This window comes from Phacochoerus africanus, chromosome 2 (assembly GCF_016906955.1).
Source record: "Phacochoerus africanus isolate WHEZ1 chromosome 2, ROS_Pafr_v1, whole genome shotgun sequence".
Lineage (NCBI taxonomy): Eukaryota > Metazoa > Chordata > Mammalia > Artiodactyla > Suidae > Phacochoerus > Phacochoerus africanus.
In genome coordinates, this window is record NC_062545.1 from 253,287,079 (window position 1) to 253,313,776 (window position 26,698).

General features: G+C 39.7%; 1 protein-coding gene across 1 annotated transcript in view; it reads right to left on the minus strand.

Moving 5' to 3' along the window:
* Positions 1-5,154: 5,154 nt before the first annotated feature.
* LOC125121336 (thioredoxin domain-containing protein 8-like) overlaps positions 5,155-26,698 on the minus strand; it is a 30,784-nt gene continuing 9,240 nt past the window's right edge. The window contains exons 4-6 of the mRNA XM_047769582.1: positions 19,786-19,851; positions 6,483-6,548; positions 5,155-5,190 (exon numbers count right to left, since the gene is read on the minus strand). Coding sequence (XP_047625538.1) covers positions 5,155-5,190; positions 6,483-6,548; positions 19,786-19,851 — 168 coding nt within the window. The remainder of the gene's footprint in view (positions 5,191-6,482; positions 6,549-19,785; positions 19,852-26,698) is intronic.

Here is a 26,698-nt window from a genome sequence, read left to right on the forward strand (position 1 = left end):
CAATGTTTTTAATCAGTTTTTTGATGGACTTTATCAGTGGTGCTCAAATGTAAGTGTGTATCAGAATAATCTGGATTCCTCCCATGACTGTCCCCAACCCACATCACTTCTGATTTGGGGTGACTGCAGGTGGGGGGTATCTGAGAATATGCATTTCCAACAAGTTCCCAGGTTATGCTCTTGGTCCCAGAACCTCCCTTTGAGAATCCCTCTATGAGATCATCCCTAATAGAAATAAAACCCTTGTGGCATTGCTTTCAGTCATGACTTGCCAGAACCCATGGTGAGAAATATATTTTACATTGTGACCCTAGTATAAACATACATATGCCTGTGTTTCATGAAATAATACTTATCATTACTGCAGTAAATGCACTCCAATATTTTATGTTTTAAGAAAATGTTGACCCACTATAGTGCATTTTATGGGTTCTATCTCAGTTAGCAGACACTGTTAGTGCTTGATAAATAAATACTGCCTTGGTGAGAATGCACAATTCAGCATTAGACAACATGGCCAAAAAGGAAGTGATCTCATTTTCTATTCATTTCAAAATAGAAAGGCCATCATCGAAGTGCAGACCCTCCTTCTACTCGTAGGCAAGAGAAATCATGTTGAGATCTTGATTGCTCAAAGCAAGATGAAGACGACTTTGGTTTCCAGGGTATTCTCTGGGACTCTGACATGTATCCTTTTATTGTTGACATGGAAGATATGACTGAAATAACAATGAAGAAAATGAAATACCTTCTTGCTTCAACATGTAGAGAGACGCTACAGAATGTAAAACCCCGGAGGCTGAGTGGGGTGATTCCATCCATGGCACATCTGGGCATGGTATTCACTCTCCACCCTGCTCCTCTTCTCCAAAGACATTTTTGAGGATGTTCTTCCCAGAGGTCAGTGACTTGCATGAGTTGAGTGTTTACAGGTGGTCCCTGATTTTCATTGGTCTAATGTGTACACATTCCAAGTTCATGTGCAGAACGCCATATTTCCATTGCCACCAGCCATATAATGATTTGCTAGCCATCTTCTTTACAGTGGCCTGTGCCCTGGGGAATGGGTGGAGGCCTTAGCCAAGGTGATGGGGATGAGATAGGCTGGGACTTGGGACTTGGGACCTTTTACTGGAGTGCTTGCACCTGGACAAAAGTCTCCTGGAGCAACAGAATACAAAAAACTGTAAGGGATTAAAAATAACTGCATGCATGTGCAATTGGGGAATTTATGAACCATAATACACAAAAGGCCACAAACCAACTGCCATTTCTGAGGTGCCAAGAGCAAAAGCAGAGTAATGGGTGTGGCCATTTATACAGCACCACCAAGGGGGTGGACAGACCACCTAAGCTACGCCTCTTGCCCAACCCACCAATTCACCCCTACTCTAAACCCATTTAAGCCCCCAACTCAGAGAGTGAGCAAGGGCACTTGTTTCTTGTTTTCACTTTATAGTGCTGTAGCACAAGTCCCAACAAAGCCTTGCCTGAATTTCTCATCTGGCCTCTAATAGATTTCTGCTGATTAATGAGTCCAGGGACCCAGGCTGGTTATGGACATATTCACTCCCCTATACTAGTGCCAGTCCTGGTCTAGGCCCAAGGCCCTCAGTCTAGCCCCCAGCACTCTGGCCACATTCTTTGCCTATTCCTCTAGAGAAACCAGCTCTGGCCTGGGAATCTTGTCTGGCCCAGCCTCTGTCTAAGCCTTACTCAGATATCACCAGGGCTCCACAGAACGGAATGCCTGGGAAATGTGGGAGAGTGACAGGTTCAGGGCCCAATGGGCTCTTGCTTTGGTGGAGAAAGGAACTCTTTTTCCTCTGTCCTGGTACATCTGGGCCCAAAGATTTAAAGATTAGGGGCCATAAAACCTTCCATCCTTTCTTAGATGGTGAGGGCAGCCTAATGGGAAAGAGAAACACCAGACCTGATTTTGTGCAGGCAGGCAAACACTCAGATTCCATCAAAACAAGGCACAGTCCCCCTACCCTATAAAGGCTTCCATCTGCCCCACTGAGGCAGGGGTCTGGGTTGGAAAGTGGCAGCATTGTTACCTGAAAAACTGGGTTCTCTGCCAAGACACAACCAAGCCGAAGGGCAGAGGAAGGAAGCATTTCTTACTTGCAGGTAAAAAGAATGCCGGAGATCGTTCTCAAAGCAGTGTCTCCCAGAACCTCAAAACTGGGAAAGTTTTAAGCTAAGGGCACTTGCCTATTCATGATGGGTCTTGAGCAGAAGAGAATCCAATGGGAAATTGGGGCAAAGGTTGACAGAGTCCAAGCTTTAGTTGACTGAAGTCAGGAGGGTCAGAAAAATCAATATCATTATTCCTTATGTTCCAAGCAGCCTGTGGTCTCAGCTTGTAGTGGCTGTCCTCTATCTGGGTTGGGAGCCTTAGTTCTAGTAGAACTCAAAGACATGTATCGAATTGTTATGTACATTCCTTGATATACATATTCCTTGAGGAATTAGGACTGTGTTTTATCTCTGAACTATTGCTTCTTGACTGCCTTTCCTTCCTTTGTTCCCTTAGGATCATTAATTACTGAGATCTGTTCAAGGGCAAGCATTATAACCAGGCTTAGATGACAGAATCATTTAGGCCTAAAATGGCTTCTCTAATGTCAGAAAGTTCTTTTCCTTAGGGGACCCCATACTCTATCTGCCTAAGACATCATTAGCAACAATGAAGACTTTCATAACCAAAGGAAAAAAAAAAACTTTCTTGGAAGCAAATTGCTCTTGTCATTTCCAAGTCCCAGTCTGTTTAACTGCGTGACCTGTAATTTTCATAAAATGTTTCCTCATCTTTAAAACCTCAGGTCAACAGTCATTTCATCAGGAAGCATGCCCTAACTTCTGGCCTAGGTCAAATCTAGGTCAAACAGGATGTCACGTGTTCACAACACTAGTGCTTCTCTTCCTCCATAGCCCTGTCAGGGAGGCTTTTTTTTTTTTAAACAAACTTTTAATTTTGGAGTAATTTTGGATTCACAAAAAGTTGCAGAGATACTAAAGAGAGTTCCCGTATACTTCTCACCCGATCACTGATGTTAATAAATGACCACGGTATATGTCAAAACTAAGACACCAACCCTGGTAAGTACTGTGGGCTAAACTCCAGATTTTATTTGCATGTCACCATTTTCCCCACACATGTCCTTTTCCTGATGTGGTTCCAATCAAGGGTACCATATTGCATTTGGTTTCATGGGTCTCCTCTGGTCTATGCACTGGGCCAGGTACCAGAGCTTTAGAGATGAGTAAGAGAACACACTCTCACCCGATGGGAGTGTTTCAGCCTAAACATCCTATGGGTCAGGATAAGAACGACTTAAGGCTAAACAGAGGTCAAAAGCACTGGTACCCACGCTCCCTGCCAGAGTCCTCCTTCGGTTTGTCCTTTCCTTTTGAAGCAAACAGTGATTAACTGATATTTGCATTCCAAGGGACAGAGATACATTTGTCATTCAGAACACATACAACAGCCTTTTTTTTTCGTGTCAGATTGCTCTTTTTTAATCTTTTGCTATTGAGCTAACATTTAATTGGGAGATCAAGGAGCCTACATACTCTAGGTGGATATTTCTTTCCACATATTAACATCTTTGAAATCCAGATGCATCTCACCATGAGTGGCATCTCACTACCGTGGTGGACCAGGTGGCAGGTTTGACACGGTTGTCAGTGCCTGTGTGTGCACAGATTTATCCAGGGCTGTTCATGTATAGTCACTTGGATCAATTTAGGAGCGTTGGTGATGCCCTACAGGTTGAGTTTTACTGCAGTTTAAAAGGTCTTTTAAAAGAAAACACTGTCAGCATTGGAATGAAAAGTGACTATGGATGCAGAAAGGTCTGAACACATACCAGGAAGATGTAACTTGGGACTAAATGAAGGGGCTAGTCATTGATGGAGTCCCTATTTTCTTGGAATGCAGCACCCTAGTGAAAGGAGTGCTGGACCCAGGAAAGGAGGACATTTGCAGGCAAATGAAGTTGCATTATATTTTGCTACTGAGATACATGAAAACGAGACATCTCACCACATGCTGGGACAGTGCACCTGAAGGTAGAAGAAATTCTATACGTCCCTTAGAAAAGAGGAAGGAAATTTCAAAGCGTTGGGCAAACTTGGGCAACTCACTTAACTAGACTGTGTCTGTTTTATTTTCTGTAAGAAAATAGGGATAAAAGTAATACTTCACTGTTAGGTAGTAGTGTGTTGGAACTAAATCTTAAGCAGTTCTCAGGAGCCCATTATTATGTACATTTTGTCCCAACTCCATGTTCAGTGATGTCATGTCAGCAGCTTGAAATTTACCAAGTATTTTCACCACAGAAATTGGCAATCACTACAAACTGGAACTTTTTCCTCCCAGCGAGCTAGTTTAACACTTACTGGAACATGGCTACTTTTAGGAGGGTTGCAAAGGTTAAATGAGGTGCTGAATACAAAGGGCTTGGTACATGGCCTAGCACATAATAAGTATTTATATATGTGAGCATAGCTGTACATGCATGCTTTTATCCAATGACACTGTTCTATTATAAGGCGATATACTAGAAAAGAATTATGTATCACAAACAACAGCTCAGTTGAGAAGAGGCCTATATGTATTTGGAGGGCACCAGGCCAATAAGACATTTATTTGTTTCTTAATGGCTGTGATGGATTCTGTCTTTCACAATTTCTAGAAAACCTTCTCATTGATCTGGTATAACTCAGCTGTGCAGAGCCTCTGCTGTGAAGGTCATTACCTAATAAATGTACTCAGACTAAGTGGGAAGACCAAGGTAGAGAATGGAAATGGGCATCGTCTCTGATAGTGCAAGAATTTTCAGCAATTTTTGCAGTGAGATTGCATATTGAATTCAACCTGTAAAGCATTAGGAGAGAGATCAATAGAACCCTACAATGTTTACTGGAAATAAAAATACAAACGCATTCACTGTGGTCTTTGAAACCGTTGCAAGTGTATTTTGCCGTGGAGATCAGCTTACATGAGTTCTTGAATCTTTTCTTCCAGTTTTTTAACATCAGCTCCACACAATTCAAAAATCTGTTCACAAATACACAAAGGTGAAATATTTATTGGTTCAAATATGGCAAAGATGAAGAAGCTTTGAGGAATTTTGTTCCTGTTTGTCAATTTATCCTCTCATTTCCATCATCTGCAAGATACTTTAAATATAAATACACATTAAACATACTAAATTTCTTACATTATAATTATTTGGCATCTTTCCAAAACTGTCTTGCTCATGTTTTGCCAGATTTATATAATTCTTCATAATATTCTTCCACACTAAGATCTAAAACATATTGTGTTGTTGGAAATGAGGAAACCCGGTCATTGAAACTTCTCAGAGCATTATATACTGATCTTGAGGGCTTGTTAATTCGTATACATGATCCCCTGAATTTGAATGGCTTGTGATTTCCCATGCCTTGACTTTAGCCCAAGTAATAGTATCTTAATCAATTGATTCTCAGAAGTACATTTTTTTCTCTTTTCTCTTTTCTTTTCTTTCTTTCTTTCTTTCTTTCTTTCTTTCTTTCTTTCTTTCTTTCTTTCTTTCTTTCTTTCTTTCTTTCTTTCTTTCTTTCTCTCTTTCTTTTTCTCTCTCTCTCCCTTCCTTCCTTCCTTTTCTCTCTCTCTCTTCCTTCCTTCCTTCCTTCCTTCCTTCCTTCCTTCCTTCCTTCCTTCCCTTCTCTCTCTCTCTCCTCTCTCTCTCTCTCTCTCTCTCTCTCTCTCTCTCTCTCTGCTGTTTAGGGCTGCACCAGTGGCATATGCAAGTTCCTAGGCCAGGGGTCAATTTGGAGCTATAGCTGCCAGCCTACGCCACAGATGCATCGACACTGGATCCACGCCATGTCTGTGACCTATGCCACAGCTCATGGCAACCCTGGATCCTTAACCCACAGAGTGAGGCCAGGGATTGAACCTGAAGCCTCATGGATACTAGTTGGATTTGTTTCTGCTGCGCTGCAATGGGAAGTCCCTGAAGCACGTTTTCTTTTCAAAATCACACATCTCTGAATCAAGATGCAATTCCACAGTGGATAGTATATTTGAAACATTTTTTCAGTGGGAGATAAAATAATGGTGCATCTGTCAATAAGCATCTTACATTTGATAAAACATGGAAGTTTATGATAGTTTAGTACCAACCAAATAAAGTATTTGAGGAGAAGGAAGAGTGTGGGTAAACTGAGGCTGAGATTGGGGGAAGACTTGAGTTTCCAGTGAGGGAGGTTTCAGCAGCCCAAAAATAGTGTTAGGACTTTGTGGGCAGGGGTTTCTACTTTACAACTAACTTAGTGCTCAGTGTGCACCAGAGAAGAAACTGTGCCCCCATCTAATGGTTCTCCTTCCCTGGGTAGCAGTATGGTACCCGTGGGCATCATGGTTCATTCTATTCTTGAAAGTAAACCCCACTCTCGTGACTCTGTCTTGATCCCATATCACTTACCGGTGTGCTCAGGGATCCACTTCTATAACAGCAAATTGCTCTTTTGATTCTTGAGAATAGGTTTACCTAAGTGTGGGTGCAGAATTTCATGATTTATCTGGGTTGTCTGGTTTGTAGCCATCTCCTCTATAAATAGTTCTCTTGGGCCTTGGCTATCAGGGGAGGAAGGTGCCAGAAAGGATCTGCAAAAGTCTCTTCCCCAAGGGTCAGTGGCAGCTGGATGGTGCCTCGAGGACATGAATGGAGATTTCCAGGGAGAGGTGATTTTCATGACCATGGGGTTATGGCATGCCTGTGCCCACCAAGGGCAGCCAGAAGCCACAAGTGCCCTAAGAGCCTTGGCTGCCATGGAATTTGACTTCTCTTCCTTCTAGATACATTGATCCTAGTCCAGGGCACCCATCACCCACCCTGTTACCTGAGCTGGGAAACTGAGGCCACTTAAACTATTCATATACATTCAGAACATTACACAAATTCTGTACACTTTGGGGAGTTATTACAAAAAAGAGCCCACCTATGTAATCATGTCCCCATCGAGATGTAGACAGAGCTATGGCATCTCACTCCCAGTCATTACCTTGTGCCCAAAGCCAAACACTATTCTGGATTTTTCATCTCAAATCACCTTAGACTGTTTTTGAACTTTTATGACTGGAATTCTGCTGTATGTAGTATGTATTCTTTTGTGTCTGGCTTATTTCATTCAAAGTGATGCTTACGAGATTTATCTGCGTCATGGCTATTTTTCAGTGTGCTTGTTCGTATTCATTGCATGACTATAACCCAGTTTATCCATTTTGGCTATGACCACCAGTGCTGCTGGGAACCTTCTTTTCCACAATCTTGTGGGGGCCTCTTTGGGGGGGCATCTGAGCACACATTTTGTTGGGTTCTATTGTTTACCTGAAAGGGGGATTACTGAATTCAGCTTCAGGAAGAGATACACGACGTTACATCAGTGTTCACTCCACCAGAAGGGGATGAATGTTTTGTTTGTTCCACATGCCTGACAGCACTTGACATGGCCCGTCTTTTTCATGCTGGCCATTCGGGAGGCTTTAGGTGACATTAAATTTGTTTCTGAATTCGGTAGATTTTACCCCATCTGCTTCCATCTGGATTCTAGCAACAGCTTACACTGTTTCTCTTTCTCCAGTCTCATACCCATTAGGTCTCTTTTCCCCCTTAGAAGCTCAAAAACAGAAATCCTGTCATGCTATCCCCTTCTTTGTAAAATTCTTCAGGGTTTCTCCATCATCATAAAATCCATGCTTCTTACAGGGGGTCCTTGATTTTGTCCTTTCTACCTCTACTGTTGCTCTATACAGTAAACTATGAACTCTCGCAACACTTGAGAGTCAGACCTGTTTATTCATTTAATAAATACTAAATGAGTGCCTACCATGAGCAGGACATATAGTAAACAACACAAGACAAGCACCCCTTCTGGTGATAATTGTATAATCTTATACTACTGGTGTGTGATTATCAAGTAACTCCTGACCCATGCCTGTGACATTTTATAACCCTCAGCCTTTTCCTATATTTAATTGCTTGCTAATCCTAACTATTCTCCAAGATACAACTCATGAAGACGTCCCCAAAGTCTTTCTTGGTCTTCTCATTGTACCCAGTGCAGTTCACTATTAAAGAGTTGATCTTATTATCTGTCTTCCCTACTAGACTAAGGGTGGGGACTCTATTTTTCCCTCTGTAGTTTTAGTTTTAGATACTAAAACTATCTTGCCCACAACCTACTCAGAGTAGGGGCTCTATTAATGGTGTTAGGCTGAAATGAGTTGAGCTAAGCTGACTTCTGGTCATTGAGGTCCAAGACTGTGTTGTTAAGTATCAAAGATTAGGTGCTACCTCTTTTATTCTTTCTTTATCCAGTTTGCTGAAGGCAAATGTTATATTTTTGTCTCCCTGTCTAATGTGAGGCTTTGCGTACAAGATTTTAATGAATGTAGTTAGTGAATGAGGAGTAGCTTACTGATAAGAGGTTATTTCATAAATAGCTTTCTTTTGAAGGGATATATATATGCAAGGCCACTAGCATATAATTTCTGCTGCAAATGTTTTCTAATTTTAACCTGAATATTTAGCTGTACCCCTCAAAGGCACACTCCACTCTGAAACATGAGGAAGTGGGTTTACCTCATTCTTGTCAATGCCTGCATTTTTCATCTATAGTTGCTACGCTAATGACCGCTAATGAAAATGATAAGCTCCAATTTGCAAAGGCCAGTGGGATGGATACTGGATGGTTGTACAGGCATAACAGAACCACCCAAGTCCAACAGTCAGGGGAAAAATCTCCAAACTTTTATCATGGACATTTTCAAACATACACAAAAACAGAATAATAAAGTGGATCCCCCTATTTATCCACCACTTGGGTAAAATCAAAAACATTCAATCACCTACAAAGAGTCTAGTCCTATCACTGGGAAAATGCAAAGGGGCCAGAGGGACAGTGACTTCTGAAAACATAAATTAAGGAGACTGGCTGGTGATGTACTCACAGGATAATTCTAAAATGCTTTGGCCAGTTGATATGCAGTTTGGTTGAGTGAACACTGAAGTTATGTTTGGACCAGCTGTATGAAAGCTCAACAATTTTCAGACGTCTGTAGTGAGTTAACAACAACAGCAGCAGCAGCAGAAACAAAGTTCTCAAAGCCATAGCAGCAAATAACAACACAAAAAAGCCCAACCAATCAACCCACACAAGATACTTTGGGGGGGATGGCTATAGAAATATTGGAATAGTATGATGTTCTTTCACTTTAGGAAGGGTTTATTAAGACATTGAACCTGATTAATAACATGAAAAGGATATGGCCAACAAGGGAACCTTTAAAAGAACCTTCTATTGAGAGGTGAACAGTGTTAATTACCATTTGATCCTATCTTGGCTTCTTTCTCTGACTCCACCTACACCCATTCTTTCCCCAGAACCACCTGCCTCAAACTGCAGGTGTTTTTGCACTTCCTCTTTGACTTTCACAACACCCTGAGCAGGCCCTGAAAATGCCAGCTGGTCAATTAAGGCTTTGAGAGTTGAGCAAAAGCCAACTAAGAAGACACAGCCTCTTCGAAATAGTCTATTTCAAATAGTTTGGATTTAAAGGCACATAAAATCAAGAAAAGAGCATATAAAACAATCTACTCACTAATTTTTCCCTGATCTATACTGGCTGTTTTCTCAATTTGTTCCAATAGTGAGATTTCAGTAACATAATAGTTCACTTTCATTTTACTGTAGCAGATTTAGAAACTGCCTGTGCATTTGTTTCTTAGTGCACTGGTGGCAAAAATAATGTCTAAAGTGTTTTTCATCTTTCTATGCTAGGAGTTGACAAACTTTTTTGGTAAGGGACCTGATAACTATTTTAGGCCTTGCCGGGCATATGGTCTCTGTCAAAATGGCTCAAATCAATTTTCTGTACTATATGCAAATTTTATATAAATTTAAATTTTTTCTATAAAAATCTAACAATTATATAATATAAAAGTATAGTTCATTTTTGATAATGATAATGCAGCAATAAACTTCCTTGCACAAAAAACCTATCAAATCAGCTATTGTGGTGCAAAGGTAGCTATAGACAATATTTAAACAAATAGGCATTGCTGTCTCCAGGTAAAATTTTATTTACAAAATCTGGTGGAGGGTCTGACTTGGCCCTGGGGTCATAGTTGGCCACCCCTGGTCTATGCCATCAACTGAAGCTGCTACAAGATAGTCACTCAAGACAATGTGGCTTTCTGTTAAAGGGAAAAAGAGGCATGAGTCTAGTGTTGTGGGAACTCATCTCACTGAGAATAGGACAAGGGATTTTAAATTCTGGCTAGGGTAGATGTCATCCTGCCTGTTACTGCCAATGTGGGATGGAATTTTGTTCTCAGGGATAAAAATAGTATTGGAGCCATTCCTTTCAATGGCCTATACTCTTGTTCTCATGTTTCCATTTAACAATCTGCTCAACTGTTCACTATTGGGAAAACGTACCTGTTTCCTCTATCCCTTCACTTCTCAAGTTCAAAGGTGAGCTTATCAGCTGAGCCTAGACAAAGATGTGAGTTCATGCCTCTCCTCCTCTCCCTCTTTGGGAGTGTTTGCTCAATGGACAGGTCTGTTTTCCTTTAGGGAAAGCATATCTGAGAGAGTCTAACATCTGCCTTCTACAGATAGCTCTGGAGAGTTATCACCCTCTGTCCTCACTTTGGGGGCTCAATAGCTGTGAAAAGCAGCAGTATTTTCTCCACCTGGGTAAGTAAGTTTCTCCTCTGCAGCCCAAGAGTCTCCTATAGGTGGGTCACCTCAAGGTCTAGGTTCCAGGGATTGGTAGGAAGTCTTTTGATATGGGTCCAAGACACGTTCTTCTACTGCCATGATTTAGCATTACCGCTGCTTTTAACGAAGGTGACAATCTGATTTTCCACATGAATCCATGTGAGAAAAGAGGCAGTAGGTCTTGTTGCTTCCTCCTTCTGTGGCTAGGAATGTGGTCCTCCAAGTGTTCCTTGGGTTCTATAAAGCTGGAGTAGTGGACTATGTCATGTTGGCTTATCAAATTGCTTTGCACGAATATCAATAATGATGGCATGCACTTGGTTTTATTGTTGGGGTTCTTAGTTTCCATTGTCATGGCTGGCTGTGTAGCAATGGTTGCTTTAACCAGATATGTCTTTGACCACTCCCCACATAAAAATACTCAGAGACTCAAAAAGGCATCCCTAGGCAGAGACACTCTACACATGGCTCTCAAGTTCATTGCTAGGGGGAACACTCTCCTAAGTATCCTTGGATGAGGAAGAACATTAGAAGTTTCTGCTAAACCTTTCTAGGTTCCAACAATGCATATCTTTTTCCCCTGATCCTTTAACTGTATTTTTTCTGTAATAGATCTTAGTTATAAATATGCTATTGAGTCTTGTAAATTCCTCTGGTGAATCACTGAATGAAACATCCCTATGTTTCAATAATCTAAAATTTAGAGAAGAATAAGGGCTGGGACTAGGGTGGAAAATTTAAGAAGCACCAAAAACTTAGTCATCAAGATAAATAATATCTTAATAAATATATATATTTTTAGCCATGCTCATAGCATGTGGAAGTTCCTGGACCAGGGATTGAACTGCACCACAGCAGCCACCCAAGCTGCTGCCACAGGGGAACTCATATATACATTTACATAAATGTGTGTATACACACACACACACACACACACATCTTTTTTCTTTTTTGGTTGCCCTGAGGCATATGGAGTTCCCAGGCCAGGGATCGGATCCAAACCACGGTTGCAAGCTACACAACAGCTGTGGCAATGCCAGATCTTTAACCTGCTGTGTCAGGCCCGGGATTGAACCTGCATCCTAGCACTGTAGAGACACTACCAATCCCATTGCACCACAGTGGGAACGTCAATAAATATCTTTCAAAGTATTAAAATTTAATTCAAAAAACCCATGATAAACAAAACTCAAAAATCCAAATAAAGACAAGTTTCTACCCTACATGTGCAATATCTTGCCTCACTTGCCTCACCCAGATCCCTGCCCCATGACAAGTAATTACTGCCTTTAAGTTGCTAAAGCTGTAAGCCTTATCTTTAGCAATGGTGCTAAAAGTTGTTAAAAGGGTGATAAATAGTTGTCATACTTCTCTGACTTTCCCTTCATGTCACTTAGCTCCTAACTCATCTAATCAATTAATCTCTGCCAATGTATCTGCTACTTATGAGGCTGACATGTAACCCCTTTTAGGGAGTCTACACCCCTCAGAGCCCTGAAGACCCCATGAAAGTTCTCTTCTTTTCCCACTCATGCAGAATCCCTCTGCAACTAACACAGTCCATTAAGGCTGAATATGTTGCGTAATTAATTCCTGAATGGTAAGATGACTTAGCGTAAATGAATATTATAGTTACTCAAAGAATTGCAGAGGTCTCTTGTAACCTTTATTTCTAAATTTCTATTTATCTATACATTTTCAGGGAGATAGGTGTACCAACTAGATCCTGGAGCTCTAATAATAGCTACATTTTATAGGGTGTATCAGGTCTAGTGCTAGGCATTTTATTTACACTATTGACAATTTTCATGACCATAATTCAAAGACACATGAGACTATCTCTACAGCACAAAGAATGAAATGGTGTCTTAAGGTGGTTAAGGCACTTTCCTAAGGTTCCCCACTAACATGAAGCAAACTTGGAATTCAATCTATAATCATCTGAGTTCAGCGTTGGCAAAAGCTAGCCACAGACACTCTTTAAAGGGGTGGGTCAGATACTATTTTTTATAAACTTGAACAATGAGCATTTGGGAGGGTGGTTCTCCAGGGACCCCCATCTTCCTCACTTTCCACTGTCTCACCTGTTGTCCCTGCCTGGCTCTTGAAGACACTGTGCGTGTGATCCCTGCTTCCAATCCTGTCCTCTTTCTAGCCCATGAAGGTGCTACCTGGAATTCTTCTCATCCCTGTACCTACTTCAAGGAGAATGCTTGCTGGAAATGTCTTCCATGACCTCATCTGGAACCCTGCGGGTTTACGCACATAAGGGCAATAGCTTCCTCTCACTTAATGCGAGAGCTCAGTTCTTCTGAATTATTCATTTGTGAATCACTCATTCGCTAGCATCTATGTAACCAGATCCCATTGTTCTCATCTTTTCTAAGTGCTTTGGGAAAACATTTGACTCTTATACTGAAAAATGAAAGATGGAGCCAGTTTTAATACTTGGCCTATATTTAAGCAGTTGCCCAAGACTTGCTAAATTGTTATTCTTCCTTTCCTCTACTTCATACAGTTAACACTGACTTTGGTCTGGAATCAATGTTATTAACCAGGGGGATCTACTGATGGGCTTCAGAATGTCATTGAGTACCCTAGCACTAAACGCACATATCAGTTTACATGCATATGTGTATTTTTTTGGAGAGAATATGGTCTTTGCTGGATTTTAAGAGGGTCTGTAAACCAAATTTATGATCTACTTATAATAGAATATAGTGTAATATTCTTGTTACAAAAATCAGCCAAGGTTTTTGATGTATCATCTGAAAGACAACACAGGGATACACTCTGTTAACTCTTCCTTCCCCTCTTCCTTCTTCTTCTTTTCAACCACAGTTATCCTACTGGAACATGCTATGATGTCCTAGATGAAAACGCTGTAGAATATAGCAGGAAGGAACACACTCACCTTACTTATTACCTGAAATTTGCTTTGGCTGGCCTTTGCCCTAAAGTTGTGGAAAAAATGCTAGCTATTGTTTATAGTGCGTTCCAGCCAGATGTTCATCTAGCCTCTGCATGAAACCTTTCAGCACCAGGGAAGGCCCATTATCTACCATGACCTAGGTCATCGGTATGCAGCTTCATTTGTTTTAATTTTTTTAAAGTTTTATTTTGTTTATATTCCATGGATTTTGAAAATACTGGAAACAAGCCAGATTCAAGGGCAAGATAAAATAACAAAACTGTTAAAGGATGATCCAGTGTGGTGATGGCAGTTAGGAAATGCCAGGAAGCTGAAGGTAAGGGAGGGTAATGTATTCGAGAAGAAGAGGTAATCTTGAAATTTTTGGCAGCAATGGAAATAAAGAAACCCAAGGGATTCCCTAAGTCTTCTGATCTAATGCAAGGAAGCAGTTCATATTTCGAAGGGAAGTGAATATTCTCCAAACTCTAATGTTCCATGAGAAATTATTAAGAGGCTTTTTATACAATGCACATTTTAAAAGGCATTAATGGACAGTGGCTCTTTGCCAGCTGTTTTACCAGAAATGTAAAGACCTTTCTTATAACAGTTCTTCATAGAAGCTAGATTCTAGGTTTTTTTCTTTTTAGATAAAGAGTTCTTAATGGCTTCAAGAAGTCAATTTTCAGTTGCGTCATCCCAGAAGAAAGAGAGGAGCACATTTTTGGAAGTGTTCTCAAAGAAGTGAATTTCATTTTTCTCTACCTCCAGGAAAACAGTTCATTGTCACTGTCAATTCTATTGAGGGAGGAGGGAATTCACGAGGATGGATCTTTTTTGCCTGGCCACCTTAAACTTCCTCTGTTTCTAAGGATTTTCCTGTGTGGACCACTACAACACAGAGCCTGGAGGGCATTTCAGAGATGTCATGGTTTGCCTGCAGCTATCAAGGCAATGGTTAGAAGTGGGGACTTTGTAGAATTCCCATCGTGGTGCAGCAGAAACAAACCTGACCAGGAGCCATGAGGTTGCCAGTTTGATCCCTGCACTCATTCAATGGGTTAAGGATTCGGCATTGCTGCAAGCTGTGGTGTAGGTCGCAGATGTGGCTCAGATCTGGTGTTGCTGTGGCTGTGGCTGTGGCTGTGGCCAGCAGCTATAGCTCCAATTAGACCCCTAGCCTGGGAACCTCCATATGCTGAAGGTGTGGCCCAAGAAATGGCAAAAAAAAAAAAAAAGTGGGGTCTTTGCAGAAGCCCTATAGGGCTTCTCAGATGCCATATGCTGGAGGTTGAGTCAAAAGAGGTAAGAGATTTGTAATTCTGTGTCTTTGTTATCACCTCCCTCCTCTTTTGTACTTTTGTCTTTTGCACAGAAGATTGATATTCTTTGTCAAATGGAGCCAGCATTACAAATCTTTTCCACAAGTTTTCAAATGATATCTAAATTGATCCAGGTATGAAACCTTCTGTAGATATGATTATATATACATACAAAAAAATTTAGGAGACATTTGATATTATGACATAAATCATCTCCAGGTTTTTTTTTTTTTTAAACCTCCATAACTAGCGTGCTAAATTAGTACTATTCAGTGAGAAATTCCATTCTCAAGAAAATTTCTTGGGACCTGGGTATCCATACTGTAATCAGAGGTTTGCTAGATGACTCTGGAGTTAGAATACAGGGAGGCAGGTCAGCATAACAGGGAGAGTCATCAATTCAGTTGATTTTATTTTCCTTTTTCTTTTTTCTTTTTTGTCTTTTTAGGGTTGTACCCAAGGCATATGGAAGTTCCCAGGCTAGGGGTTGAATCTGAGCTATAGCCACCGGCCTATACCATAGCTCATGGCAATGCTGAATCCTTAACCCACTGAGCAGGGCCACAGATTGTACCCATATCCTTATAGATACTAGTAGGGTTCATTACCGCTGAGCCACAACGGGTGATCCTGATTTTATTTTCCATTGGCTAATTGGCCTAAAATTAAAATTTGAGATCCCTAATGATCCCTAGAATATAGGAATTTTGTTCCATTAATTCATTTTGTTCCATTAATTCGAAAGGGATCCTGTAGACACCAGTTAAGAAATACTTGATTATAAGAGGTCCCTCTACTGCCAAGGGAGGGCTCTTCCACCTCCATACAGAACTGAGACCAAGCAGGGCCAAGATTTCCTCAAAAGCCTAGTTATGGATTTGCTCAACAGCCTAGACACATTATCAAATTGACAACCCCAAGTTTGTTTCATGAAACAGAGGGGAAATTGTTGAGCTATGAAGCAACATTATCTGCAGAAAGGATGAAATCAGAAAGCTGTTCTGGGAGTTCCTGTGTGGCTCAGCAGAAACGAATCTGACTAGCATCCATGAGGATGTGGGTTCGATCCCTGGCCCTGCTCAGTGGGTTAAAGATATGGTGTTGCTGTGAGCTGTGGTGTAGGTCGCAGATGCACTTGGATCCTGCATTGCATAGGCATAGGCCACAGCTACCCCTAGCCTGGGAACCTCCATACGCCAAGGGTGCGGACCTAAAAAAAACAAACAAAAAAAAGAAAGCTGCTCTGAGCTGGAGAGAAATCTTCTCTGAGTCAGATTAATAAGAGGACAAAACCAGGATGGGAGGCAAAGCTGGTGGTGGGAAAGACAACAGGATTCACTTGCTTACTCATTCATTCATTCATCTGCCCACCCACTTATTAATCAACCCCCAAATGAGTATCTTCTATCTGGGGAGGTGTGATTGCCTTTCTCCTAGGCACTGGGGTTTCAAATCATACATGAACAATTCCAAGTGCTTGGAATAGCATGAGAAAAATACATGAAGTTAAGATCTGAGTCAAACAAAAATGGACTTTTAAAGGTAGACTGGGCCAACATTACGGAGAAGTTTGAAAGTCAGACTTGAATACAAGGGTCTAGTCTTGATTTTATAGGCAATGGAGGGGGAAGGATATCAAATTTTAAATAACATGAAATACAGGGAGCTGTGCAAGGATCTATTTGGGAAAGAGAACGGAGCTTTGGTGTGCACTTGGGGGTGAGGAGGGCTATTGTAATTTTTTTTGTTGTTTTAATGGCTGCACCTGCGGCATGTGGAAGTTCCTGGGCCAGGGGGAGAGCTGCACCAGCGACCTATGCTTCAGCTTGCTGCAACACTGGATTCTCAACTGACTGAGGCCAGGGATCGAACCCGCATCCTCACAGAGACAATGTCAGGCCCTTAACCTGCTGAGCCACAATTGTAACTCCTGAAATTAAGTTAAAGGTATTTACATCTAGAACTAGCAGTGGGGATGAAATTACTAATGGAGAGAGGTAGAATGGAAAAAAGAATCTAGGGAAACGCTTCTATTTGAGAACAGCAGGAGACAAAGAAACTAGAGGAGAACTTGGGGAGGAATCAGTGAGAGATGCCAAAAGAGGAAGAAGTTTCCAGGATATAGACACTGATTAGTTAAAGATGTTTTTGTGTAATCAAGGAATAGCAGGATTAAGAAATGGCTATTTAAACTAAGTGCTGGGAGAGCCCTGGTGTCTTTCAAGAGAGTAGATGAGGGAATGAGTGGGAAATGAGAATTGAAAGCGGGAAATATAGTCTATTCTTTCAAGAATTAGACCATGAAATAAAGGAGAATAGTCTGAGAGAACATCAGATATATTCATAAGAAACGTTTTAGTTGCAAATGCCAGAAAAAGCAACCCAAAGTTTACATAACTGAAGAATGTATGGGAGTAGTTGAGGCATCAGGTATGGATAGACTCAGGGTTCAATCCATGCCATTGGTGCTTCTTGGCCTGACACGGCTTTCCTCTGTTTAGTGACTTCATTTTTAGGTTCCCTTTGATGGCAAGCTAGCTGTAATAGCTTCAGCCACATATCTTTCCAAATTCAAATGCAATACAATCAAGAAAAGAAAGCTCCTTAAGCAAAGTCCTGAAATTAGTTCCGGCTGGTCTTGGGTTGGCTTGACTGAAGTGAAGGGCCCATTCACTGATGGAATTCACTGATTAGTCTAGCCCTGGAGATGGAGCCCTGAAGAAGCACATGGACTAAGCAGGGGAAAGGTCTTAGTTTCCTGGAGGAAAGTCAGAGAACTGTTACTAGGGAATGGAGAAGGGTAGTCGAGTGGCAAACATAACAAAGATCCATACACGAAGTTTGAAAAAGGTTAACTGATGGATTAAAAACCTGGCAGAAGGGAGGGATGCAATCAAGAGATGATTGAAACTGACTTCAAAGGAGGAAGCATCGTCATCTCTGAGATGGAAGAGAAGGGGGAGATGATAAGAGATGACATATAAAGAATGTGACATATAAGGTGGGGGGAGTTGAGGATGTATATAACCAGTTTCAACTTTCAAGTACAAACACAAGGAAGGGAATGGGTAGTGTTATTATATTTTTTTTGGAAAAATTATTTAAGTCTATTGCTTCAGCTATGTTACAGCAAATACATACAAATAAAAAGAAACTGAAGATAAAATTTCACAGCTAGTATATCAAATGCCCTCATTCTCTATACTGCAGACATAATCTTCACAAAGATTAAGTACAATTTTTTTACTTTACACAGATTATTCATAACTCCTATTTTTAATTCATTTTTTTAAAGTTCAATCATTAAGATGTTTTTAAAAATTTTAATACAATTTTGAAAGATTACTTTCCACTTACAGTTATTACAAAATACTGCTATATTCCTCGTGTCAAACAATACACTTTTGAGCCTATGTCACACCCAATAGTTTGTACCTCCTACTGCTCCACCTCTATGTTGCCCTTCCCCACTCCTCATTGGTAACCACTACTTTGTTCTCTTTATCTCTGAGTCTGCTTCTATCACAATTCTTTTCAATTGCATACTGTTTCATAGAGTAGGTGTAAAGTAGCTTACTCTAAATAAAAGACACTTTGTTAGAAAGAGTGCTATAATTACTCTACACTTAGCTGTTTATTTTTCCATGAAGTTATTTCTTTAGCCAAAGTTCTTAAGAATGGATCATGTATGAAAGGAAATGAACAGTTTGTTCCTCTTTAGGCTGCAAAATCCCCTTTTATAAGGTGGGCAAAAGTGTCAATGCTCCCAGCATTGGAATTACTGATAGAATTACTGATTTCTTCACATACCAAGTATCTGAGATATTTCATTCCATAAACACCTTCAGGATAACAGCATTACATACCCATGCGTGTCAGGAAGGGTCTACATTTTTTAGTTATGTTAATTCACTTCATTTTCACAACCCTGTGTGTGGGGGCGGGGGAGACTTGTTTTTATCTGTGTTCTTACAGATACCGAAACTAAGATACCAAGAGGTTAAGTCAACTGTTAGGAGGTAGAAGAACTGGTTTTTGAACCACATAAATTTATTTTATTTTATTTTTTTGTCTTTGTCTTTTTGTTGTTGTTGTTGTTGCTATTTCCTGGGCCGCTCCCGTGGCATATGGAGGTTCCCAGGCTAGGGGTTGAATCGGAGCTGTAGCCACCGGCCTACGCCAGAGCCACAGCAACGCGGGATCCGAGCCGCGTCTGCAACCTACACCACAGCTCATGGCAACGCCGGATCGTTAACCCACTGAGCAAGGGCAGGGATCGAACCTGCAACCTCATGATTCCTAGTCGGATTCGTCAACCACTGCGCCACGACGGGAACTCCTGAACCACAGAAATTTAGAACCTGAGTGCTCATCCACTAGGCTACATTACCTGGAGATACTTTTTGATTAACACTGGCTGAAGTGTCATTAAAAACTTGCGTATGTTTGCGTAAGAATGTCATCATGCCCTTTGTTGTAAGATTCTTCGTTGATGGTTCTTCCCCAGAGAGGGATAAAACTGCAGTATTTCGTATGGATTTGGACAACTCGAACTGTCTGAATGGGGAGATTTATCATAATTCATTCATACTTTTTTCTTTACCCCCTTGACAATACGTAAAGTTCAGAAACCAAGAACTACATTGCTAAGATTAAAAATAAATATAGTTGTTTCATCCATCCAGGATACCCCAGGCATTTTTTCCCCCCTAAGACTCTGATGGTTCTGTGATCTAGTTCCCTCTGCCAGTTACCATGGAAACATACCTTTTGGGTTTGCTTGAACATCTGAAATGTGGGTATTGCATTGATGTGATAAGTTTTGGCCAACTCCTGGAAAAGAAGAAATGGCGTGAAGGCGAAATTTTGGTATTCTCTCTCTCCAGCAGGCATGGTACTTGATGATGCCTCAGGAGTTATGTTTGAGAGCCCAGGGACAGCTGCTACTTTCCAGATTCTTCTGCCAGGAACTTTTCTAACATATCCTCAAAGACTCCAGGAATGTTAAAATAGAAAATGACTGCTGATGCGGTGTATCACATTAATAAATTTGCGGATATTGAAGAATCCTTGCATCCCTGGGATAAATCCTACTTGATCATGGTGTATGATCTTTTTAATGTATGTTTGTATGTGATTTGCTAATATTTTCTTGAGGATCTTTGCACCTATGTTCACCAGTGATATTGGCTTGTAATTTTCTTTTTTTGTGGTATCTTTGTTTAGTTTTGGTATCAGGGTAATAGTGGCTTCATAGAATGAGCTTGGGAATGTTCCTTCCTCTGCAATTTTCTGGAAAAGCTTCAGAAGAAGAGATGTTAACTCTTTTTCTGAATGTTTGGTAGAACTCAGCTGTGAAGCCACCAGGTCCGGGACTTTTGTTTTTTGGACGTTTTTTAATTACATTTTCATTTTCAGCACTTGTGATTGGTCTATTCATATTTTCTATTTCTTCCTGGTTCAGTCTTGGTAGGTTGTACCTTTGTAAGAATCTATCCATTTCCTCTAAGTTTTCCATTTTATTGGCATACAGTTGCTCATAGTAGTCTTTCATAATCCTTTGTATTTCTGGAGTTCCCGTCGTGGCGCAGTGGTTAACGAGTCCGACTAGGAACCATAAGGTTGCGGGTTCGGTCCCTGCCCTTGCTCAGTGGGTTAACGATCCGGCGTTGCCATGAGCTGTGGTGTAGGTTGCAGACGCGGCTCGGATCCCACGTTGCTGTGGCTCTGGCGTAGGCCGGTGGCTACAGCTCCGATTCAACCCCTAGCTTGGGAACCTCCATATGCCGCGGGAGCGGCCCAAGAAATAGCAACAACAACAACAACAAAAAGACAAAAAAAAAAATCCTTTGTATTTCTGCAGTGTCAGTTGAACTTCTCTTTTTTCATTTCTAACTTTATTGATTTGAATCCTCTCCTTTTTTTTTCTTGGTGAGTCTGGCTAATGGTTTATCAATTTTGTTGATCTTTTCAAAGAACAAACTTTTGGTTTCACTGCTCTTCTCAATTGTTTTCTTTGTTACTAATTTCTGCTCTAGTCTTTATGATTTCTTTCCTTCTACTAATTTTGGGCTTTGTCTGTTCTTCCTTTCTAGATGTTTAAGGTCTAGGGTTAGGTTGTTTATTGAGTTTTTTCTTCTTTCCTGAGATAAGATTGTATTGCTATAAACTTCCCTCTCAGAACTGCTTTTGCTGTATCCCATAGGTTTTGGATTGTTGTATCTTCATTGTCATTTGTCTCTATGTATCTTTTAATTTCCTTTTGATTTCTTCAATGATCCATTGGTTGTTTAGTAGCATGTTGTTTAACTTCCAAGAGTTTGTGTTTTTTTGCTATTTTTTCCTTGTAGTTGATTTCTTGTCTCATAGAATTGTGATCAGAGAAAATGCTAGAAATAATTTAAATTTTTAAAAATTTTCCAAGGCTTGATCTGTGGCCCAAGATATGATCTATCCTGGAGAGTGTTCTGGTGTATGCTTGAGAAGAAAGTATATTCTGCTGCTTTGGGGTGAAAAGTTCTATAGATATCAGTTAAGTCTACTTGGTCTAGCGTATCATTTAGAGCCTGAGTTTTCTTGTAGTTTTCTGTCTGGATGATTTGTCCATTGCTGTAAGTGGGGTGTTAAAGTCCCCCACTATTACTGTGTTACTATCAATCTCCCCTTTTATGGCTGTTAGTAGTTGCCTTATACATTGTGCTGCTCCTGTGTTGGGTGCATATATATTTACAATTGTTATTTCTTCTTCTTATATTGATCCTTTGATCATTATGTAATGTCCTTCTTTTTCTCCTGTGACCTTTTTATTTTAAAATCTATTTTGTCTGATATGAGTATTGCTACTCCTGGTTTTCTATAATTTCCACTTGCATGTAATATTTTCTTCCATCCCCTCACTTTTAAGTCTGTGCGTGTCCTTAAATTTGAAATGGGCCTCCTGTAAACAGCATATATATGGGTCTTGTTTTTGAATCCATTCAGCTAGTCCTTTTCTTTTAGATGTAATGTTAAATCTGTTTCCATTCAATGTAATTATGGGTAAGTATGTACTTGTCATTTACTTAAAAATTTTTTTTGATTGCTATTTTGGGTCTTTTTTCTTCTTTTTGTTGTCTTCTCTTGCAATTTGCTGACCACATTTAGTGTTTTGTTTGGCTTGGATTTTCTTTCTTTCTTTTTTTTTGTGTCTTTTTGCCATTTCTTGGGCCGCTCCCATGGCATATGGAGATTCCCAAGCTAGGGGTTGAATCGGAGCTGTAGCTGCCGGCCTATGCCAGAGCCACAGCAACACAGGATCCGAGCTGCGTCTGCAACCTACACCACAGCTCATGGCAACGCTGGATCCTCAGCCCACTGAGTAAGGCCAGGGATTGAACCCGCAACCTCATGGTTCCTAGTCGGATTCGCTAACCACTGAGCCACAACGGGAACTCTGGTTTTTCTTTTTTATGTGTGTGACCATTACAATTATTTGATTAGTGGTTCCCCTTATATTTTGATATATACATCGATATGTGTGCAGAATTGTTTCTGTTTGCTGGGGTCTCTTAATTCTTCAATATCTACAGATCTATCAATGTGATACACATCAACAAACTGAAAAATAAATACCACATGATCATCTCAATAGATTCATAAAAAGTTTTTGATAAATTCAACATCCATTCCTGAAAAAAACTGCAGAGAGTGGGCATAGAGGGGGACTACCTCAATATAATAAAAGCCATTTATGACAAACCCACAGCTAACATCATTCTCAATGGTGAAGAACTGAAAGCATTTCCACTAAGATCAGAAACAAGAGAAGGATGTCCTCTTTAACCAATGTTATGCAACATAGTCTTGGAAATCCTAGCCATGGCAATTAGAGAAGGGAAAGAAATAAATGGAATCCAAATTGGAAAAGAAGAAGTAAAACTATCACTGCTTTCAGATGACATAATTTTATACCTAGGAAAATCCTAAAGAAATTATCAGAAAACTGTTAGAGCTCATCAATGAATTTGATAAAGTTGCAGGATACAAAATTAATGCACAAAAATCAATTGCATTTCTATATACTAAAAATGAAAGTTCAGAAAGAGAAATTAGAGAAACCATCCCATTTACCATTGCACCAAAAAGAGTAAAATACTGAGGAATAAACCCACCTAAAGAGAAAAATGACTTGTCTCTGAAAACTATAAGACGCCAATGAAAGAAATAAAAAAAGACACAAATAGATGGAAAAATATACCATGCTCTTGGATTGGAATAATAAATATAGTCAAAATGACAATACTATCTAAGGTAATCTACAGATCAATGCAATCCCTATCAAATTACCAATGATATTCTTTACAGAACTAAAATAAACTATTTTAAACTTTGTATGAAAACACGAAAGACCTTGAATAGCCAAAGCAATATTGAAAAGAAAAAAACGGAAGTAGAGGAATCAGACTCTCTGACTTTAGACTCTACTGCAAAGCTACAGCCATCAAAACAGTATGGTACTGACACATATTGAGCCATGGAACAGGATAGAAAGCCCAGAAATAAACCAAAACACCTATGGTCAATTAATCTATGACAAAGGAGGCAAGAACATACAGCAGTGGAAAGATAGTCTCTTCAATAAATGGTGCTAGGAAAACTGGACAATTGCACATAAGAGAATGAATTTAGAACATTTTCTAATACCATACACAGAAATAAACTCAAAATGGATTAAAGACCTAAATGTAAGGCCAGATACTATAAAACTCCTAGAGGAAAACATAGGCAGAATGCTCTTTGACATAGATCATAGCAACATCTTATTTGATCCACCTCTGGAATAAAGACAATAAAGACACAATATTGGGACCTAATTAAACTCAAAAGCTTCTGTACCAATGGGACCTAATTAAACTCAAAAGTTTCTGCACAGCAAAGGAAATCATATAAAAAAACCAAAAAGACAACCCACAGAATGGGAGAAAATGTTTGCAAATGACTCAACGGACAAAGGTTTAATCTCCAAAATATAAAAAAAACTCATACAACTCAAGAACAACAACAACAACAACAAAAATTACCCAATTGAAAAATGGGCAGAAGACCTAAATAGACATTTCTCCAAAGAAGACATACAGATGACTAGCAGGCACATGAAAAAATGTTCAACATCGCTAATTATTAGAGAAATGCAAATCAAAACTACAATGAGGTGCCACCTCACACCAGTTAGAGTGGCCATCATTAACGAGTCAACAAATAACAAATGCTAGAAAGGATGTGGAGAAAAGGGAACTCTCCTACACTGTTGGTGGGAATGAAAATTGGTACAATCACTATGGAAAACAGTATGGAACTACCTCAGAAAACTAAATATAGAACTACCATATGATCTAGAAATCCCACTCCTGGGCATATATCCAGACAAAACTTTCATTGAAAAAGATACATGCACACATATCTTCATTGCAACACTATTCACAACAGCCAAGATACAGAAACAACCTAAATTCCTGTCAACAGATGACTGGATTAGGAAGATATGGCACATATATACAAGGGAATTCTACTCAGTCATAAAAAGTACAAAATAATGCCATTTAAAGCCACATGGATGGAACTAGAGGCTCTCATATTGAGTGAAGTAAGTCAGAAAAGAGAAAGATAGATACCATATGATATCACTTATATGTGGAGTCTAAAATATGGCACAAATGATTTATCTACAAAACAGAAAAGATCATGGACATATAGGACAGACTCGTGTTTGCCTGGGGGAGGGGGAGGGTATGGGATGGATTGGGAGTCTGGGTTAGAGGATGAAAACTGTTGTGTGTGGCGTGGACAGTCAATAAGATCCTGCTGCATAGCACAGGGGACTATATATCTAATTGCTTGTTATGGAACTTGATGGAGGTTAATGTGAGAAAAAGAATGTATACACATACGTATGACTGGGTCAATTTTTCTGTGCAGCAGAAATTGACAGAACATTATAAATCAATCATAATAAACATTTTTTTTTAAAAAGAAAATGTCTCCAGTATTCCTGAGTTTTCTCATGGAAGAGCTCTAGGAGGCAGTTGAGAGATGGAGGCCAAAACAGAATGAACCGAACAGCTGAACAGATATGATGAAATGAGCTCTATTTCAAAGAAGTTGTGAAAGATTGCAGAAGGGCCCCAGTAGAACACAATACGGAAAGAGAATATTTCAAAGAATAAGAATGAGTAAAAGTTTCTTTATAACTCACACTTGAGACATGGGGTAATAGAAGGTCTTGCATTTTTAGGTAAGGCCTACACATTTCTTTCTTCTAAACTTTATTCCTCTTCACTTCCCATCTTTGTGAAAAGATTTGGAGGCCAAGACACAAGAAAACACATCCAATTGTTTTAATCTACTATAATTTGACTTCAGATGTCACTTTTTCTCTCATTTAAGAGTCAAAAGAAAATTATCCATCCACAGGATCAAAACAAATCTCTCCCCTGCTAACCATACTCTTTCTCTCTGACACAGAGACACAGACACAGACACAGACACACACACACACTTAAAATTTTCATGATCATAGCAATGACAATAATAATTACTATTAGAAAATTGTGTATTTTGTTTCACCTTAAAAGAGAAAGAGCTATAATCAAAAAGGAAAACAATAATACATGTTGGTGAGGGTGTGGAAAAATCAGAACCCACATATATTGCTGGTGGGAATGACAGCAGCTCAGAAGGCAATTTGCCAGTTCCTCAATAAATTAACTATAGAGTTACCATATGACCCAACAATTCTACTCCTGGATAGAAAGCCAAGAGAAATGAAAATAGATCCATGAACATTTACACCAGTATTAGTCCTAATAGCCGAAAGTTGCAAACGACCCAAGTGTCCATCAGAGGATGAATGGATAAACAAAAGGTGGTATATTACTCAGCAATGGAAGAGAGTGGAGTACAGATACATGCTATATCATGGATGAATCTTGCAAATTTATGTTAAGTGAAAGAAGCAAGTCAAAAAAGACCACGTATTCTATAATCCTGTTTATATGAAATGGCCAGAATAAACAAATATACAGACAATGCAGACCTGTGGTTGCCTAGGGTTGAAGTGGTGGGTGGAAGGAACTGGGGGAGATGGCTAAAGGGAACGGTGTTTATTTCTGCAGTTGCGAAAATAGAAAACGTTCTAAAATTGATTGTAATGGCAGTTGCACAACTTTGTGAATGTAGGAAAGGCAGAGAGATGATAACCCTAGTTGTGTATTCTGAATGCATAGTATATGATTCAGCTTAAAGGACAATTAAACACTCATATTTTAATGAAACTTCAAGGAAATGGAAAAATGGAACTTATATTGTGTTCTGGGTAGTATGTCATACAGCTTGTGTACGTTATCTTTTCATATTCTGTTATTATTACCTTGCTTTCATATGGAGAAACTGAAATTTATAGAGGTTAAATGGTAAGATGTCACAAAACTATTAAAGGGCAGAATGAATGAATAATAGACATTTTTTTCCTCTAGAGCTCAAGTTCAATGCAATGTATGCACAAGACACTTGTTATTGTTACTTTTCCCCATTATAAATAAATGAATGTTAGGAAGAATAATTTTTTTTAGACACATGGCATGTATTGATAAGCACATTTTGATTAAAGACATGAAACTGATTCTTTTTAAAGGGGTCGGGTGAG